A 21,369-nucleotide genomic window follows, 5' to 3' on the forward strand; every position below is an offset into this window, starting at 1 on the left:
TAAATAATAATAAGATATACTTATTTCTAAGATTCACTAAAGTATTTAAATCCTAATTTAAATATTAAGTATTTTCAACTATATTTATAAATTCTTACTATTTAGTATATTACAAGTAGTCATATACATAGTGCGATATTAATAATTAAGTTTAGTATAGCATGCCCTACTATGTACATGCCTATGACTACAAAATTAAGTTACTAGTACCTTAATGTAATGTGGTAACTAGTTGCTAATTTATATCTACAAATTATATTAATAATAGTGGAGGCTAACTTGTAGCTCACACTCAAGTCAAATCCCAATGTGTAGCCAGCGGGCTTACACTAAGTGAAAAAAGAGAAAACTTGGTTTTCTTTTTCATGTCTAAGTCAGTGAATTATATCCAATATAATTACATCACCCTGGACCCTTAGGGTGTGTAGTCACAAAAAAAATTGATTTCCCAGGAAATGCTTAAAAAAAATCTTGACCAAATGAGTCAAGGCAGTATGCATACTCAAATAAAAATAGCAAGCTATGGCTACTGGTGTATCAGAAGGTTTGTAGTAGTAGAAGTGAAACACTTGTTGGTATGTACAAGAATGATAATTTATTTACAAAACTCACGGTATTTATACACAATTTGAGAAAAGCAAGAAAGAGACGTATTTACAATAGAGTGAGATGGAGATATACGGTGCGCGGGCGCGTGCCAGAGCGAGAGCGCGCGCGTGCCACTGCGCAGGCGCGGCGCGTGCCGCGCTGGAATAAAACTGAGTTGGCCGCCGGCGCCAGCCCTTTCGCTCGCCGGCCGCCGTGGAGTAAACATCGCGTCGTCGGATCGCCGTGCCTCGCTTCGCTGCTACGCGCTCGCTGATTGGAAGACACGACGAGATCGACGAGGATGCTGCAGGCTCCGGATATTAAACTGTCCTTCTCGGGACAATATAAAACTGCTCTTCTCAGAGCACGCAAACTGCCCTTATCAGGGCGACGTAAAATGTTCTTCTCAGAGCAACATAAAACTGCCCTTGTCAGGGCACGTCCTGTTTCTCTGTTTAATCGCAGAGTGCCAGTCGATCGCAACTGTTCTTATCAGAACAATTCTGTGTTTCTGTCAAAACACATGATGTCAATCGAGTGTTCCCACAGGGTTCCCCCTCAAGCGAAGCGTACCGGCAGGCGAATAGTGCGGCCTCGGCGTGTTGTGCTCGTGCTTGTAGGTACTTGCGTGGTCGTGGTTGTGTCTGGTTCATCTCTTCGTTTCGGGATGCCTTTTTTCTGTTGTTGGTTGTTGTTGTTTTGTTGTGATATCGCTAAACTCGGTGGTACAGTCGGTTGCGAAGTTTTGTTCGATGTTGTAGCTGTAGGCATTTTCGTTGCGATCGTTGTACTCGTCGTTGTAGGTATGTTAGGCGTTTTCGTTGAACTCGTAGCTGTAGGTATATTTGTTGCGGTCGTTAAGGTTGTAGGTATGTCCGTTGTACTCGTAGGTGTTTCTTGCTCGGTGTCTGCGATGATGAATGCGGGTTTTAAGCGGTCGATCGAAATATTCATCTGGCGATTAGGTAGCTGCAGAGTGAATATTTTGTCGTTGCGTTTTAGTACTCGGTAGGGTCCGTCGTAAGGTGCTTGTAGCGGCTTCTTTACGGCGTCAACTCGTACGAATACTTGTTCGCAGGTTTGAAGGTCACGATGCACGAAGATAGGTTTCTTGTTGCCATGCGGGATCATTGCTGTCGGTGTTAGGCTGTGTATGGTCGCTCGTAGTTTTTCTTTTTCCACGAAGTCGGAGTCCATGGTGACGTCATCGCGCGTAGGTAGTAACAGTTCGCCGGGTAGTCGTACACTGCAGCCGTAAGTGAGTAGGGCTGGGCTTACACCGGTGTCTGTGCGTAGTGCGGCTCGTAGTCCAAGTAGAACGCTAGGTATTGTGTCGATCCATGACTTGTCGTTCTGTAGCCTGGCCTTGAGTGCGGCCTTGAGACTTCTGTGGAACCTCTCAATCATACCGTTCGCTTGGGCATGGTACGGCGTAGTTCGGGTTCTTTCGATGCCGAGTAAGCGGGTGAGTGACGCAAATACTCGACTCTCGAATTGCCGTCCTTGGTCGGTCGTGATGGTAGCGGGGCAGCCGAAGCGGGAGATCCAGCCTTCGTATAGAGCTTTAGCGACGTCTTCGGCGGTGATCTCGCATAAAGGTATCGCTTCGGGCCATCTGGTTGCGCGGTCAATCATAGTGAGTAGGTATCTGTGTCCGCTGGCGGCAGTAGGTAGCGGTCCTACAAGGTCGACGTGTATATGCTCGAACCTTGTAGTTGGCGGGAAACTTGAAATAGGGCTTGCAGTGTGTCGCTGGATTTTCGCACGTTGGCAGTGAACGCAGACTTTTGCCCATTTGCCTACATCGGCATTTAATCCGGGCCAAAAGTAGCGTTGAGCGACGAGTTTGCGTGACGTTCTAATTCCAGGATGACTTATGTTGTGTACTGCGTTGAAAGCGGCACGGCGATGCTCTTCGGGTACGTAAGGTCGTAAGTGCGGCGTCGATGTTTCGCAGTAGAGTTTGACTGTAGTTCCGGGAATTGTGACTTGTTTCATCGATAGGTTGTCTTGCTGTGCGAGTGATCGGATGGTGTCGCTATCTCGCTCTTGCGCTCTTGCTAGTTGTTCGTAGTCGATAGGAGATGGACATGCGATGGCTTCGATGCGAGATAGGGCGTCTGCAGCGGCGTTTTGCGTTCCGGGTATGTGTCGTATATCAGTAGTGAATTCACTGATATACAACAGCTGACGGGTGCGGCGCGGTGATTCGTTGTTATTGTTTGTTTTGGTGAATGCGTAGGTGAGCGGCTTGTGGTCGGTGAATATTATAAGTTCACGTCCTTCGAACATCTTCCGGAAGTGCTTCGTACTGAGGTATATTGCTAGTAGTTCACGGTCGAATGTGCTGTAGCGGGTCTGGGCATCGGAGAACTTTTTAGAAAAGTAGCCAAGTGGTTGCCAAGCTTCGTTCACGAATTGGTTTAGCGATGCTCCCGCGGCTCTGTCGCTCGCATCGCTAAATATTGCTAGCGGGGCGTGGTGGGAGGGGTGCGCGAGCAAAGCGGCGTTTTGGATGCTCGCTTTGCACGCGTCGAAAGCTTCGTCAGCTTCGCCGTCCCAGCTGATTTCGGTCTTGTCGCGCTTCTTCGCATTGTGTAGGTATTTGCAGAGTGGTGCTTGAATTTGCGCGGCGTTTTTAATGTTTTCGCGGTAAAAATTCAGCATGCCGAGGAATCTTCGCAGCTCATCGATGTTTTTCGGCTTAGGGTAGTCGATGATTGCTTGCACTTTCTCGGTAGGTGGTCGTATGCCGTCTTTGCTGACTTCGTAGCCCAGGAACTTGACCGATGGCTGTCCGAATACGCATTTCGACGGGTTGATAGTGATACCGTAGTCTTCGAGTCTGCTTAGTACGGCGCGTAGGTGCTTCTCGTGCGTAGCTTTGTCGGCTGACGCGATAAGTAGGTCGTCAACGAACGGGAACACGAAGTCGAGGTCGCGCAGTACTTCATGTATGAAGCGTTGGAATGTCTGTCCGCAGTTTTTTAGGCCGGGGCACATTCTTGGAAACTCGAATAAGCCGAATGGAGTTATGATGGCGCTCTTCTCGACGTCTTGCTCTGCTATTGGTAGTTGTTGGTAGGCGCGGTTGAGGTCCAAGGTGGAGAATGTTTGCTTTCCGGCGAGTTGGTAGGTAAAATCACGTATGCGTGGGATTGGGTAACGGTCGGGCTTAGTAATTGCGTTAAGCCGTCGGTAATCGCCACACACACGTAATTCGCCATTTTTCTTCGGTACGACGTGAAGAGGTGATGCCCAAGGGCTTTTGCTTGGTCTGCATAGGCCCTGTTCCATCATGTTGGCAAATTCTTTCTTCACGAGTTCGTAGCGGTGCGGTGCAATCGGACGTGGTCTGCAGTGAAGTGGTGGTCCGGTTGTTTCGATGAAATGCTCGACGTTGTGTTTCGGGCTGAGCTTCATGGAGGTGAGACGAGTTGTACCAGGGTAGTCGGCAAGTATGTTGTGGTACGACTGTTGCACGTCTATACTGCGCACGGTAGGTATGTTTGCAGTACAGAGTTGTGCGTTCGTGTATAGTAGGGTTTTGCCGTCGATTAGTCGCCTCCTGGTGATGTCGACTATGATATGGTGGTAGTCCAGGAAGTCTGCACCGATGATTGGCTTCGATACTGCAGCGATGATGAACTTCCACCGGAATGGTCTGCGTAGGTTGAGATCGAGCTCCAGCGTCTTCTCGCCGTAGGTGGGAATAACTGTATTATTGGCGGCGTACAGTTGAAAGGGTAGGGGTTGCGCCTTCGTGCCGGGTGTTCTTGGCAGGACGGAGATGTTGGCTCCCGTGTCAACCAAGAAAACGAGCTTGCTGGTTCGGTCACGTACGAAGAGGCGGTGAGATCTTGTTGTAACGCCGGTTTCCGCCGCATCCAGCGTTACGTCTAGTTTTCCGCTGTTGATGGTGTTGCCGGTATCGGTTTGAAGCTGCACGGCTGTGCGCATTTCTGAGCGTCCATCCCGAAACGGCGGTGGTAATGGCAATACGGCATCGGTGAGCTTCTGCGGCTGCGTGGGCTTCGGTCTTGCGATTGGTTTCGTGGGCGCGATGGGAAACGGCGGTGCGAGCGGCTGTAGCGTTGATTATAATTTTCGCGCGGTCTCGAACGGAGCTCGGCGACTTCGAGCGATAGCCGTCTAATCTCGCCGATGAGGTACTGTGCGTCGAGAGCTGACGTAGACGGTGGAGGTGTTGGTAGCGAAGGTGGTAAGACTGCGGGAGTAGAAACTGCGGCGATTTGGTGCGACGCTGATGTTGGCGTGTGCTCCAACATTTTGTCGGCGAGCAGCGCGAGGTCCTCTAACGTCGTTTTAATTTTGAACGCTTCGCTGACGGTGAGCACGGAGCGTACGTGTGGCGGAAGATGATCAAGCCACATCATCTGTATCGTTGTCTCAGGAAACTTCTCCTTGTTCAGCGTCTTCATCCGTCGTAACAGCTGACTGGGTTTCTGCTCCCCAAGCTCGACTTGGGATAACAGCTTCTTGGTCTGCGCGCTGTTGCTCTCCTCGTACACCGAGATGAGTCTGTTTTTGATGGCGGTGTAGTAATTCTCTTCGGGCGGGGAGTACACGGAGAAAATTTTAAGTAGCCCGCATACGGAAAATACATGGAAAAATGATACAGCATGACGTTTATAGCCGGCACAATGTTGCGTACGTAGTTAAGCGTAAGTAGCCGCGCTACTGATAAAAGTAATTGGTACGGCTACGTAATTTACCACTGGCACGTTTTCCTACGTACAATAAGTAGGTAGGGTGTTTGCTACTTACAATAAGTAGCTGTCGATACGCCCAAAATTATCCATGAAAGCACGGTGTATATTACGTATGTGTAGGTTTGGTTAGGGTCAGGTCCAGTAAATAATTGTATTGCCTACGTATTTACGTATGCCGGACAGGTACTGTAGTTGCTTAGGTAAAGTATATAATGGTGCGGCCTACGTATGTACGTATGGCGACAGGTAATCTACTTAATCAGGTAAAGTTTATAATGGTGAGGTCTACGTATGTACGTATGCCGGACAGGTACTGTAGTTGCTTAGGTAAAGTATATAATGGTGCGGCCTACGTATGTACGTATGCCGGACAGGTAACGTACTTGATCAGGTAAAGTTTAAAATGGTGTGGTCTACGTATGTACGTATGCCGGACAGGTACTGTAGTTGCTCAGGTAAAGTACATAATGGTGCGGCCTACGTATATACGTATGCCGGACAGGTACTGTACTTGCTCAGGTAAAGTACATAATGGTGTGGTCTACGTATGTACGTATGCCGGACAGGTACTGTACTTGCTCAGGTAAAGTACATAATGGTGCGGCCTACGTATGTACGTATGCCGGACAGGTAATGTACTTGCTCAGGTATAGTATATAACGGTGCGGCCTATGTATGTACGTATGCCGAACAGGTAACGTACTTGTTCAGGTAAAGTATATAATGGTGCAGCCTACGTATTTACGTATGCCGGACAGGTACCGTACTTGATCAGGTAAAGTATATAATGGTGCGGCCTACGTATATACGTATGCCGGACAGGTACTGTAGTTGCTCAGGTAAAGTACATAATGGTGCGGCCTACGTATGTGCGTATGCCGGACAGGTAACGTACTTGTTCAGGTAAAGTATATAATGGTGCAGCCTACGTATTTACGTATGCCGGACAGGTACCGTACTTGATCAGGTAAAGTATATAATGGTGCGGCCTACGTATTTACGTATGGCGGGCAGGTACCGTACTTGACCAGGTAAAGTACATAATGGTGCGGCCTACGTATGTACGTATGCCGGACAGGTAACGTACTTGTTCAGGTAAAATATATAATGGTGCAGCCTACGTATTTACGTATGGCGGACAGGTACCGTACTTGATCAGGTAAAGTATATAATGGTGCGGCCTACGTATATACGTATGCCGGACAGGTACTGTAGTTGCTCAGGTAAAGTACATAATGGTGCGGCCTACGTATGTACGTATGCCGGACAGGTATCGTACTTGATCAGGTAAAGTGTATAATGGTGCGGTCTACATATGTACGTATGCCGGACAGGTATCGTACTTGATCAAGTAAAGTATATAATGGTGCGGTCTACGTATGTACGTATGCCGGACAGGTACCGTACTTGTTCAGGTAAAGTATATAATGGTGCGGCCTACATATGTACGTATGCCGGACAGGTACCGTACTTGATCAGGTAAAGTATATAATGGTGCGGTCTACGTATGTACGTATGCCGGACAGGTACCGTACTTGTTCAGGTAAAGTATATAATGGTGCGGCCTACATATGTACGTATGCCGGACAGGTACCGTACTTGATCAGGTAAAGTATATAATGGTGCGGCCTACGTATGTACGTATGCCGGACAGGTACCGTACTTGATCAGGTAAAGTATATAATGGTGCGGCCTACATATGTACGTATGCCGGACAGGTACCGTACTTGATCAGGTAAAGTATATAATGGTGCGGTCTACGTATGTACGTATGCCGGACAGGTACCGTACTTGTTCAGGTAAAGTATATAATGGTGCGGCCTACATATGTACGTATGCCGGACAGGTACCGTACTTGATCAGGTAAAGTATATAATGGTGCGGCCTACGTATGTACGTATGCCGGACAGGTAACTTACTGGTTCAGATCCAGTGTGTAATAGAACATCCTACGTACGTTGATATGCCGGTGAGGTACCGTACTGATTCTGGTCCAGTATATAATGAAATATCCCACGTACGTAGTACAGTCGCCATCAGATATATCGGGGCGGACGAGGTGGTCAAAAATGTCTGAACACGCACTGTAACACCTTGACAATAAAGGCATGTTCAGATATTTGTGAGCTCGCTGGCCGCTCAGATATATCTGATGACAACTGTACTACATACGTGGGATATTCCATTATATACTGGACAAGAATCAGTACGGTACCTCACCGGCATATCTACGCTACGTACGTAGGATGTTCTATTATACACTGGATCTGAGCCAGTAAGTTACCTGTCAGGCATACGTTTAAGTATACGTAGGCCGCACCATTATATACTTTGCCTGAGCAATTACAGTACCTGTCGATACATACATACATAGGCCGCACCGTTATATTCTTTGCCTGAGCTAGTACAGTACCTGTCACAGTGTATGTACATACGTAAAACACAATTATTAAGAGTTTGTGCGAAAAAACATGAGTCGTGGTAGGTAAAGGAACTAACTTGAAGGTTGATACTATCGTCATGTCAAAACTCATTTTTTTTCGCTCATCAGACTCTAGCCTCCTGAGTCCCTGAGGCCTTTATAAAGGCTTTAATCCAAATCGAATTTTAGATTAAAATAAAATAGGTACCTACAAGGTTCCAAATTCAAAACTGCAAAAATTACAAGCGGGACTCGGGAGGCTAGAACCCAAATCAGTACGACAACTGACCAGCATAAATATTATCTAGTGTAAGTATTAAGTATAATAGGCAATATTACGCAAAACTGCGTGGGGGGCGCCACTAGAACAAACAGTAAACAAACCTCCTCGATGCATCAATGTCATATTTGTTCGTAACAAATAATCTGTGAAAACTGGTCTAAAAACTGTTTACGGCATAGTATATTATAAGCTACTCTTATATGGTTTACAGTTTGTGCTAGTGCTGCACTCTGGCGGCAGAACATTGCAGTAATACTCCCTATACCATTATAATTATACAAAGCTACTATGTAGACCTATTAGGATACACGATAATAGTACAATAAATATTATACGGTACGGTACCTGGCCGACTTATCAACATACGTAGGATGACATTTTATTTACTGATCATGAGCCATTATCGCACCTGTCCAGCCATGACATTCTCCTATCAACATCATTGACAACAAATTTTAGGTTTAATATCAATGCAAGTATGGATTTCACGAACGACATTGCTTAGAGAATTACATGGCAGATTACGTAAACGTAGTTTTGCATGGTTCTTCAATTTAATAAAGTAAAAAACCGCATTAACTTATAATTACTTGGAGCTTTACAAATATTAAGTACCTATTTAAGCAAACCTATTCAAGTACGATACAATTTTTTTAGGTAAAGGACTGCTAATTGAAGTGAGCTATTAGAAAAAAATATGCATTTGAGTGTTTCCAATGTTTATGTCAATAGAAATATTACAAACAAACTAACATAAACTAATCAGTTTGAAACTGTATTATTTTACAACATTTTATGACAGATTATTGTTGACCATTATTTTAATACCTACAAACAAAAGTACTATATTAATACTATGCTTAAGATCAAGGGTTATTCCCACTAGTTACCACCACGTTGTTACCAGTGGTAACTACTGGGATTTTTTTCCCCACCTTTTACCACCAAACTAAGATAGTGGTAACTACTGGGTATTTTTTTAATCTCGAATGTAAACGCTGCATACGTTGTCGTCAACGAAACTGTTTACCGTTTCGAAAAACTTGTAACTGCCATAGACTGTGTCTTTAAAATATAGCAATCAACCGGAGCTTGCTATCCCGAAGAATGTAATGATCTGTGGGTTTTTATCCAATTGGGATTCTACAACATAAGAACACCATTTGATAGACGCTCACAGGTAGTGATCACTCTGTTGACTGATCTGGGACTCTAGTGACTAAAACAATAATGACATTCACTTGTTACTTCTGTAATTGTAAATTGTGTTACTATTATTTCTGATTTAAGACATGTTTTAAGGGTGTACATATGTTCCTAAAAGAATAATAGACAAATACAAAAAAATACTGAGTGTACGAATAGTAACAAAAAATAGTAAAATAACAAATGGCTGCATAGTCCACTTCTATTTCATGTATTGTTCTCTCTTCTCGATTATGTAGCTAATGACATGTGTTTCTGATGACACTTGCTTGAAAAATCCGTCGCATATTTCCGCGCGAGAAAACTTCAGAGCCCGCGTTTCCGTTTTCGAGCCGGCGATACGTTTATGACATATGCCAGAAGCATAAGACAAACGTTCCTTACAGTCTCTGTGTCGTCATCTGAAACAATTGGCAATGGTTATTTTAAAAAGTAACAAAAGATCATAAAATCGTATAAAGGCCATAGTCGGCTTTCCATAGTAAATCGGCCCTTGCGTTAAACAGACTATTTTTTTGAAGTGAAAACTTCTGTAGCGGCGCTGGGCACTTTTTGAGGTGGGGAAAAAATGATAAACTCAAGACAGCGTAAGGCGATCACGTGACCGTAAGGCGATCATGTGACCGTAAGGTTTAGATGGCCACTCATTTAGATGGCATTTAAATCAATAAAGAAAAACTTAATGACATAATTCAATAAAGCGACATCTTGATGATATCGCTAATAAAAGTGAACTCTAGTACTGGTGAATAAAACTCAAAATATCATGACCAAATATATTAAGATGCGAGGTCTGCAAGGTAACTTTACAATTTCTATTCGAATTTTAAACAATTAACGCTATAAATTTGAATTTCAAATTTTAAACAAGCTCACCAACAACCTGCGACCAGCAATTTCGTAACTAAAGTTTTTCAATAGAAAGGAGGATGGATCAATTATACATAGTGCTGCAGACATTTTGGACTAGTCATTGAGTTTTCACTTCTGTCAGCACTCCCGGAGTGCAACCTGTTGTTTTTTTTTATGGCTACGTCTAGGCTAGGTTATGACCGACTGGTCTACTATTTGCCAGAACATCAAAATTTTCCGGGTGGTACTTCCTGTCAAAAATCAGCAATATGTGTCGTCAGCAGCAAACCGACTTACTATAATTAAACATCAAAATTCCATTTCATAACAAATAAAATGATAAAAATTCATGTCGCGGGGCGAGGTAATGAGAGTCGGGGCGGGGCGGTGCGTGGCCGTTCTGTATGATAATACTATTACTTATTCTGTGATACCGGATAGTAACTTTGCTTGATTTTGGGGTAAACAAATTGAATCTAAAAACAGTCACAGTCATAAATAATAAATACTTAGCTCATTCTCTTTCAGTACTGCCAGGTATACATCGAAACAAGAGAAGCCACGCACAGAACAAGTTGTGTATAGGAATAAACCTGTCTCTAGTCCCCACCATTTAACTTTCTAGTATGTTTAAAATATTCATAGTACGGATTATTGTAATAAGGATAATTGTACGTTGACAGACAGACGGACGGACCGACAATATAGTTATCCTATAAGGGTTTAGTTGTTTCCTTTTGTTTTGGGGTACCCTAAAAACAAGTTGAACATAAAAAGAAATGTTATATTACACTTTTTATTTTAATAAATATAACAAATTGATCAACTTACGTGGCAGATCTGGTACGGGCTGACTTTGGGCTTGGAGATGTTGCTCAGCGGTTGGTGTTAGAGCCAGTCCTATTTGAGAACAGCTGTGCTTTGCTGACCTGTTCACAAACAGTATAAACAATATATTAGGGAATATAGTAGTAGAGTAGGGGAGGAAAAATGCATCGGCACATATAATACGAGTATAACTGTGCATTATATAAGTACCATTCATTCTAGTACATTCTTAGTTAAGTAAAGAGTAATAAAATCGAGTCATTTTATTTTATATAGTTATTTCTACATAAACACAGTAGTCCATTTAGGTAAATTCAGTGTGTTTAGCTAAGTTATCTTTTTTGTTCATAGAAATATCTAATTCAAATTAAAGTTGTAAAGGCCAGCCACACTTACCCCACACCCACACATAAATATATCCTTATGTATAAGTAGAATATGATAGGTACCTTAGTGTCCCTAATTTCTTGCCCCATATTGAATGTCTTCTGGTAGGCGCCAAACATGTCATAAACGAGCACATCTCCGCTCTCCTGCACACACAGCAGCTGCTCCCCGTCCGACCAGCCCATGTGGACCAGGACTCCGCTGTTCCACTGCAAATATCACAGATGATGGTATGTTTCAAACTACAAAGCCTGGGTCAAATCCTGGTAAAGGCATTTTTCATTTGTGTAATATGCTAATTGATTCAGATGTTTAAGCGTGAAGACAGACAGACTGAGAGTAGGTACCTCTTTAGCATTTCTAATATTATTTAGGGATTAAGAATCAGGGATATAAGAATACAGAGGTTAACAGGACACTTGAAAATGTGTGGTTAACAACATTTTTAACTTACTGTTAACAAGATTTTTAAAAGGGAATTAAGATATTAAAGAAATTACCAAAATCTTTGATAGAACATTCCCTACACAGTTGTAAATTGTTATGACAGGTTTGGCAGTGGTTGCAATCCTGCCAAACTGCTTCCGGTCCCGCACCACAGCAATAGGCACTCTGTACAGGGCTCCACTGATGATCATGTTGTCTAGGCCCTCATCCATGGACCAGTTCATGTTGTAAATTTCTAAACGCCTGTAAAATATTACTTATAGAATTTAAATTGTAACAAAAAATAAAAAAATGGTTTCAGTCATATAAAATACATTTGTAGTTATTTTTTATATGTTTCACTATTCTTCTCTTTCCGAATAGACTCTAAGCTAAATTTCATTTCTAAAATGGCACCTATGGGATGGTGCTAAGGATATGGCAGTACTCCCTTTCTAATAGTATATTCCCTTTCTAATATATATACTTATAGTAAGTGTATGGTGACAAGAAAGATGCCAGCTCAGTTGAGACTTTTTACAATTTAATCATTTCTAACAATGTTTATGCTAATTGTTAATAGCAAGGTATCAACCAAACAAGGTAGATAACCACCTGTCTGCTTATTATATTTTGGGCACCTGCTGCATTAGTATAATTTTATTAATTCAGTGTTTTTAAGTATGAAAAATTATGAAGATATAATCTAGAATGATTCCTATCCATCCGCTTTTACATACAAAACGCTCACGCCCCGCCCGGAAAACGCGCCTGTGTGACGAAGCCTTTAATCAGTCAGTTTTTTAGGGTTCCGTACCCAAAGGGTAAAAAACGGGACTCTGTTACTAAGACTTCGCTGTCCGTCCGTCTGTCACCAGGCTATATCTCATGAACCGCGATAGCTAGACAGTTGAAATTTTCACAAATGATGTATCTCAGTCGCCGCTATAACAACAAATACTAAAAATAAAATAAAATGAATATTTAAGGGATTTTTTTGCTCTATTTTTTTTGATGGTGCGGAACCCTCCGTGCGCGAGTCCGACTCGCATTTGGCCGGTTTTTAATCATTTGCAAATTTGCAAACCACATTTCACGTCAAAATGGCCGCGACACATTATTCCCCAGACAAGCCTACCATTTAAACTTTTAAATGGATAATAGATTTGACGAACATCTTTAATGAAAATGAATGATTTTAGTATAGAACAAAATTAAATAATTATTCTGCTAACAACTATTATTTTAATTTAATTACCTATCACCAACCCATACCTATATATGTTCAGGCAATTACATATCATCAACTAGGTACACAAACAAATACGAGTAGATACCTGTTGCTAACCGCCTCGTCATGGGATGGAAGCCGGCTCCAAAGGTGGTCAGGGGCAGAGCCCCCGCTCTTGTTGATGCTTCAATTTAATGTTCCGAGGTTCCTGGCACTTAATACACAGACACAGAACCGTCACAGATAGTCTTTTCACAATTAAACAATTTTTAATACACCGCCATAGCAAAAACGTGCCGACGCTCGTTTGTTTTCTCTCGCGACTGGTATCAGTGGTTTGACCGTGGGGTGGGCAGTGTTGCCAACTCGGAATTTGAAAAAATACCAGACATGTCTAGATTCTAGATTATGCCAGAAATATGCTAGATAATTTTGAAATGTGCTAAAAAAATGCTAAAACTTTATATAGGTAATTAAAAAATTTAGTTATCTGCCTCTTTAAGAGTGATAGAGAGGCAGACAACGAAATTTCGATTTTAGTGTTTCTCGGTAGGCCCTTTGACTCGACCTGGGGGTAGGCTACCGCGAACAATTTCTATCGTTCGATCGTCTATTTGCCTCTCTATCGCTCTTGCGTATTATTCTAGCAAAAGAAAGGCAAATACACCGGGCCTGAGCGCTTTCCAATCCCCAATCCCACGACTCATGGGTGGGATACGATTTATTCTAATCCGCTAGATTTGACGTGAAATGCGTTATGTTGGCAACACTCGCCAAGGACACGCTTTCTAATAACGCATCTTAATTTAAGTACGCCAGCTACGTAAAAATACGTACCTTGACGTACCTACACCAAGACCAACCGCAAAACGCGTTCGACGTATTGCCTGTCTGTCGCACTTGTAAATTCGTACGTAAGTGTGACAGGGAGGCAACACATCGAACGTGGTTCACGGTGCGAAAATAGAAAGATATAGTTCGTACATTTTATATTTCGCGTAACAGATTTTTAATTATCTTTAGATGGTTAAGGTTTGGACAGGACAATTTAGATTCATTGTTTAGTTATTTTAATCATAGAATGACTGAATTGTATAGTCCTGGGAGAATATTAATTTATCGATTGACGAATCCATGATTTTATCGAGAGGCCGCAGTGGGATTAGATATATGTCACCGTAAAATTGTAAACACTCGTCAGTCGTCAGTTTATAATATCGCTAGTTAAATTATAAACGGACGGTAGGGAGATTACAATCTAACCTAACCTAACCTACGTTAGATTACAAACTAACGGGTTCACAATCCTACGGTGTCATATCCAAGGAAAACGCCACAAATGGGGTTGGCCGGTCAAAGTATTTAGCAGATGGCGCCAGCATAGCTTGCCCTGTAGGGAATGCAATAACCGGCCGAACTTTATAACCGGTTTCGGTTACGGTTATGCCCGAAAAGTAACCGAATATCGGTTAGAATCGGTTACGGTTATTTTCAACAAAAAATGATAAATTTACAATGAAGTCATTAAAAAATTACGAAAATAAAGGTACAGTATTAGGGAATGTGAGTATAAGTCTTCGTTTTTAATAAAACACACAAAATACTGTAAAAGTAAAATATGACCTTGGACGTGATACAATATTCAATACAAATATTTCATAAATAAGGTAAAGGGCCCCAAGTTCGTGTTAGTACGTTGTTTCGTTAGTTTTGTTTGTGGCGCAAATAATAAGGAATTCAAATATTTTTTATTCAAATTATACATATGAAAAAATCTGTATTATTTAATCTCTTCAATAAAATAATAACCAATATTTTAGTGATTAAACTGAGAGTAATACGACGGTCGAAACTGTCAGAAGGCCGCGAACAGCTGTGTTGTATGCGTGCACTTTTTTTAGGCGTAAGGTGCGTGCTCTCACTTGTTAAGCTTATAGGAAGGAAAAGCTAAACCCATTCGAATAAAAGTTTTTGGGAGTGTTTCTGTGGGTTCCTTAGTAATTGATTTGATAAGAAAAAAGACTGAATATATGCCTAGAAATACCTTAAAATTGCAATAAATCGACTCACGAAATAGCGGTCATTTTATTTTTCGTGTGTCTCCTATTTCGTGCCACTAACGAATCAAGGATTTTCTAGATACATTATGAGTGCTTGTTTTTAAATATAACATCGAAGAAAATTAAAAAAATAAATTAGAAAACAATTAATGTATTTCATCAAGTTTCGTTTGAGCGAAATTCGGTATACGTTTTTTTCACTAGCATTCTCATAAAACGAGTTTGAATGTGACCCGAGTTAAAAAATTTAAGGTATATTCCACGTATATTCTCATATTAACTACTAGCACAAATTTATTTATAATTCAATTTATTTGATTTATTTTTGTCTATGTTTATATTTAACGTATAAGATAGTAAATTTTTTTTGTAAATAATTATTATTTGTATCTCCGTTTTAAAACTCTCGGGTCTTTCGAGCCCGGTCATTTACAAAGGCGTGCGTGGGGATATGGATCCAACACGTAGAGGCCGTTTGGAGAAATTTGATGTCATGTAGAACGCCTGCTGGAACCCATTCACGGGTACATCAATAGATACCCGTGAACCGGTTTCAGTTTAATTATTATTATTATATATTTTTAATTTTTTTAATTTATATAGTTCGGCTTTTAATCAAGTATTAAAGTACCCATATGGTTTACAAAGTCTTAATTCAACCATTAACCCCTGGAACGCCGAACCGACAAACGTACTTGTACCCGTCAGATGCCTAGTGCCGGATCCGTCCCATCCCCCTCAAATGCCGGATAGGCTCGCGTACGTGCACCCGTCAACTGCCGCGATAAAAAAAAAGTGCTATTGTGCAAATGATATAAAACTCTATTTGTAAGTGTTTAGATCTCAAAATTTTAAAAATATAATACAATAAATTTGGTGACTGATAAGGCACAAGGCAGTTGAGACACTTTGTACAGATCTGGGACTAGGCAGTTGACGGGTACAAAAATTGAAGACCCTCCGGCAGTTGACAGGACTGGTACGGATATGGCACTAGGCGTCCCAAGGGTTAACCCCTGGAACGCCGAACCGACAAACGTACTTGTACCCGTCAGATGCCTAGTGCCGGATCCGTCCCATCCCCCTCAAATGCCGGATAGGCTCGCGTACGTGCACCCGTCAACTGCCGCGATAAAAAAAAAGTGCTATTGTGCAAATGATATAAAACTCTATTTGTAAGTGTTTAGATCTCAAAATTGTAAAAATATAATACAATAAATTTGGTGACTGATAAGGCACAAGGCAGTTGAGACACTTTGTACAGATCTGGGACTAGGCAGTTGACGGGTACAAAAATTGAAGACCCTCTGGCAGTTGACAGGACTGGTACGGATATGGCACTAGGCGTCCCAAGGGTTAAAGTCGACGAGTACAAAAAACTTTAAGCTAGCTCTCAATTTAACATTATTTTTAAATATTACTTTTAATTTGACCTTACAATTACTCGTAAGTAGGTAAGACCGTTAAATATTTAAAATGATTATCAGCAAATTATCACCAATTACTCTAAGAATACTTTATTCCGAAACAGGGGACACGAATTCACGAACTTAGGAGCTGACCTAAATTTGTATCACGAAATGGGAGCCAAATAAGAGGTCCACGAAAAAATTCGAAACAAAGAACTAATATAACTTACTCAAAAGCTTTCAAGGTATTGATATGCTTAGTAATATTTAAAAAAATATACAAACTCTCAAGAGCCTTAACCTGCCGAAACAGGGGCCCTTTACCTTAAAGGAAGTAAATTTGGTATATTTTCATTATTAAAGTACACGAATGACAAAAAATATAGTCACAGGCGTCACAACCAAAAAAGGCAGGATTTTGTAGTCATTAGATGATAAAAACATAGAATTTAAGTCATAAATAGTCTTTCCACTTGCAAACACAAATCCCATTCTTATCGAACCTAATATATATGCTGCCTCCTTTGCCCAATTTTTTCATCGAGATCGCAACGTTCCGGTAACATTAGTTTTTTTTGCCATTAGAAATTTTGCGAGCCCGACACTTATAAAAATTGTCCATGAAAATATGGCGGCCCTTTTCTAAATATGGCTGGAGAAGTTTAGCCACTACCTTGTCTGTATGGCCTTGCCCTCCAATTTCAATATCATTTTTCCCTCTGTACATATGAGATTGGAGGACAAGGCCACCAGGAGTGGCTAACACATACATTTTGATGCCATATTTGTGGCGTTTACCTTTAATATATTGGCGAATGCCACTCCGGCCTCTAGACAAAATTAAAGATTCGTCTATATACCCCCAAATATATACCCCAGGGGAGAATCTCTGCAGATTCTCCCCTGGGGTATATATTTGGGGGTATAGCTTGCGTGCTAGCATCAGGTGATTGGGTCCTTACGTACTGGCATGGGCTACGTAACATACGTAGCTGCTACATGTATAACAGTAGACCGCACACGTATAATGAATCGGCATATTTACTCATTATGGCACTGTCTACGTATTATACGTAGCTTGCGTGTTAGCGTCAGGTGACTGGTCCTTACGTACTGGCATGGGCTACGTAAGATACGTAGCTGCTACATGTATAACAGCAGACCGCACACGTATAATTAATATGCATATTTACTCATCATGGCACTGCCTACGTATTTTATGTAGCTTGCGTGCTAGCATCAGGTGACTGGGTCCTTACGTACTGGCATGGGCTACGTAAGATACGTAGCTGCTACATGTATAACAGTAGACCGCACACGTATAATGAATCGGCATATTTACTCATCATGGCACTGTCTACGTATTTTACGTAGCTTGCGTGCTTGCATCAGGTGACTGGGTCCTTACGTACTGGCATGAGCTACGTAAGATAAGTAGCTGCTACATGTATAACAGTAGACTGCACACGTATAATGAATTGGCATATTTACTCATCATGGCACTGTCTACGTATTTTACTTAGCTTGCGTGCTAGCATCAGGTGACTGGGTCCTTACGTACTGGCATGGGCTACGTAACATACGTAGCTGCTACATGTATAACAGTAGACTGCACACGTATAATGAATCGGCATATGTACTCATCATGGCTCTGTCTACGTATATTACGTAGCTTGCGTGCTAGCATCAGGTGACTGGGTCCTTATGTAATGGCATGGGCTACGTAACATACGTAGCTGCTACATGTATAACAGTAGACCGCACACGTATAATGAATCGGCATATTTACTCATCATGGCACTGTCTACGTATTTTACGTAGCTTGCGTGCTTGCATCAGGTGACTGGGTCCTTACGTACTGGCATGAGCTACGTAAGATAAGTAGCTGCTACATGTATAACAGTAGACTGCACACGTATAATGAATTGGCATATTTACTCATCATGGCACTGTCTACGTATTTTACTTAGCTTGCGTGCTAGCATCAGGTGACTGGGTCCTTACGTACTGGCATGGGCTACGTAACATACGTAGCTGCTACATGTATAACAGTAGACTGCACACGTATAATGAATCGGCATATGTACTCATCATGGCTCTGTCTACGTATATTACGTAGCTTGCGTGCTAGAATCAGGTGACTGGGTCCTTACGTACTGGCATGGGCTACGTAAGATACGTAGCTGCTACATGTATAACAGTAGACCGCACACGTATAATGAATCGGCATATTCACTCATCATGGCACTGTCTACGTATTTTACGTAGCTTGCGTGCTAGCATCAGGTGACTGGGTCCTTACATACTGGCATGAGCTACGTAAGATACGTAGCTGCTACATGTATGACAGTAGACTTCACACGTATAATGAATCGGTATATTTACTCATCATGGCACTGTCTACGTATTTTACGTAACTTGCGTGCTGGCGTCAGGTGACTGGGTCCTTACATACTGGCATGAGCTACGTAAGATACGTAGCTGCTACATGTATGACAGTAGACCTCACACGTATAATGAATCGGTATATTTACTCATCATGGCACTGTCTACGTATTTTACGTAATTTGCGTGCTGGCGTCAGGTATCTAGGTCCTTACGTACTGGCATGGGCTACGTAAGATAGGTAGCTGCTACATGTATAACAGTAGACCGCACACGTATAGTGAATCGGCATATTCACTCATCATGGCACTGTCTACGTATTTTACGTAGCTTGCGTGCTAGCATCAGGTGACTGGGTCCTTACATACTGGCATGGGCTACGTAACATACGTAGCTGCTACATGTATAACAGTAGACCGCACACGTATAATGACTCGGCATATTCACTCATCATGGCACTGTCTACGTATTTTACGTAGCTTTCGTGCTAGCATCAGGTGACTGGGTCCTTACGTACTGGCATGGGCTACGTAACATACGTAGCTGCTACATGTATAACAGTAGACCGCACACGTATAATGAATATGCATATTTACTCATCATGGCACTGTTTACGTATTTTACGTAGCTTGCGTGCTAGCATCAGGTGACTGGGTCCTTACGTACTGGCATGGGCTACGTAAGACACGTAGCTGCTACATGTTGAACAGTAGACCGCACACGTATAATGAATCGGCATATTTACTCATCATGGCACTGTCTACGTATTTTACGTAGCTTGCGTGCTTGCATCAGGTGACTGGGTCCTTACGTACTGGCATGAGCTACGTAACATATGTAGCTGCTACATGTATAACAGTAGACCGCACACGTATAATGAATCGGCATATGTACTCATCATGGCTCTGTCTACGTATATTACGTAGCTTGCGTGCTAGCATCAGGTGACTGGGTCTTTACGTACTGGCATGGGCTACGTAAGATACGTAGCTGCTACATGTATAACAGTAGACCGCACACGTATAATGAATCGACATATTCACTCATCATGGCACTGTCTACGTATTTTACGTAGCTTGCGTGCTAGCATCAGGTGACTGGGTCCTTACGTACTGGCATGAGCTACGTAAGATACGTAGCTGCTACATGTATAACAGTAGACTGCACACGTATAATGAATATGCATATTTACTCATCATGGCACTGTCTACGTATTTTACGTAGGTTGCGTGCTAGCATCAGGTGACTGGGTCCTTACGTACTGGCATGGGCTACTTAAGATACGCAGCTGCTACATGAATAACAGTAGACCGCAGACGTATAATGAATATGCATATTTACTAATCATGGCACTGTCTACGTATTATACGTAGCTTGCGTGCTAGCATCAGGTGACTGGGTCCTTACGTACTGGCATGGGCTACGTAAGGTACGTAACTGCTACATGTATAACAGTAGACCGCACACGTATAATGAATCGGGATATTCACTCATCATGGCACTGTCTACGTATTTTACGTAGCTTGCGTGCTAGCATCAGGTGACTGGGTCCTTACGTACTGGCATGAGCTACGTAAGATACGTAGCTGCTACATGTATAACAGTAGACTGCACACGTATAATGAATATGCATATTTACTCATCATGGCACTGTCTACGTATTTTACGTAGCTTGCGTGCTAGCATTAGGTGACTGGGTCCTTACATACTGGCATGGGCTACGTAAGATACGTAGCTGCTACATGTATAACAGTAGACCGCACACGTATAATGAATCGGCATATTCACTCATTATGGCACTGTCTACGTATTTTATGTAGCTTGCGTGCTAGCATCAGGTGACTGGGTCCTTACGTACTGGCATGAGCTACGTAAGATACGTAGCTGCTACATGTATAACAGTAGACTGCACACGTATAATGAATATGCATATTTACTCATCATTGCACTGTCTACGTATTTTACTTAGCTTGCGTGCTAGCATCAGGTGACTGGGTCCTTACGTACTGGCATGGGCTACGTAACATACGTAGCTGCTACATGTATAACAGTAGACCGCACACGTATAATGAATTGGCATATTTACTCATCATGGCTCTGTCTACGTATATTACGTAGCTTGCGTGCTAGCATCCGGTGACTGGGTCCTTATGTAATGGCATGGGCTACGTAACATACGTAGCTGCTACATGTTTAACAGTAGACCGCACACGTATAATGAATCGGCATATTTACTCATCATGGCACTGTCTACGTATTTTACGTAGCTTGCGTGCTTGCATCAGGTGACTGGGTCCTTACGTACTGGCATGAGCTACGTAAGATAAGTAGCTGCTACATGTATAACAGTAGACTGCACACGTATAATGAATATGCATATTTACTAATCATGGCACTGTCTACGTATTTTACGTAGCTTGCGTGCTAGCATCAGGTGACTGGGTCCTTACGTACTGGCATGGGCTACATAAGATACGTAGCTGCTACATGTATAACAGTAGACCGCACACGTATAATGAATCGGCATATTCACTCATCATGGCACTGTCTACGTATTTT

At 42.2% G+C, this 21,369-nt stretch overlaps 2 protein-coding genes across 3 annotated transcripts in view; both read right to left on the reverse strand.

The window, feature by feature from the left end:
* Positions 1-21,369, reverse strand: part of LOC134797105 (probable cytochrome P450 301a1, mitochondrial) — a 308,099-nt gene that overhangs the window by 40,288 nt on the left and 246,442 nt on the right. The window lies entirely within an intron of this gene.
* Positions 9,150-11,957, reverse strand: LOC134796868 (vacuolar protein sorting-associated protein 16 homolog). Its single transcript, XM_063769073.1, has 4 exons — positions 11,800-11,957; positions 11,362-11,508; positions 10,916-11,013; positions 9,150-9,633 (listed from the first exon to the last, which is right to left on the reverse strand). The coding sequence occupies exons 1-3, from the start codon at positions 11,935-11,937 to the stop codon at positions 10,960-10,962; spliced, it is 339 nt and encodes a 112-aa protein (XP_063625143.1). The 5' UTR covers positions 11,938-11,957; the 3' UTR covers positions 9,150-9,633; positions 10,916-10,959.

This window comes from Cydia splendana, chromosome 14 (assembly GCF_910591565.1).
Source record: "Cydia splendana chromosome 14, ilCydSple1.2, whole genome shotgun sequence".
NCBI lineage: Eukaryota > Metazoa > Arthropoda > Insecta > Lepidoptera > Tortricidae > Cydia > Cydia splendana.

Coding starts and splice junctions, on each gene's coding strand:
- LOC134796868 (XM_063769073.1), bottom strand. CDS start 11,937: ATGATCATCAGTGGAGCCCTGTACAGAGTGCCTATTGCTGTGGTGCGG. Junction 11,509..11,799: donor ATGTTCTATCAAAGATTTTG/GTAATTTCTTTA, acceptor TGATATTTGCAG/TGGAACAGCGGAGTCCTGGT. Junction 11,014..11,361: donor AAGAAATTAGGGACACTAAG/GTACCTATCATA, acceptor GTTTGTGAACAG/GTCAGCAAAGCACAGCTGTT.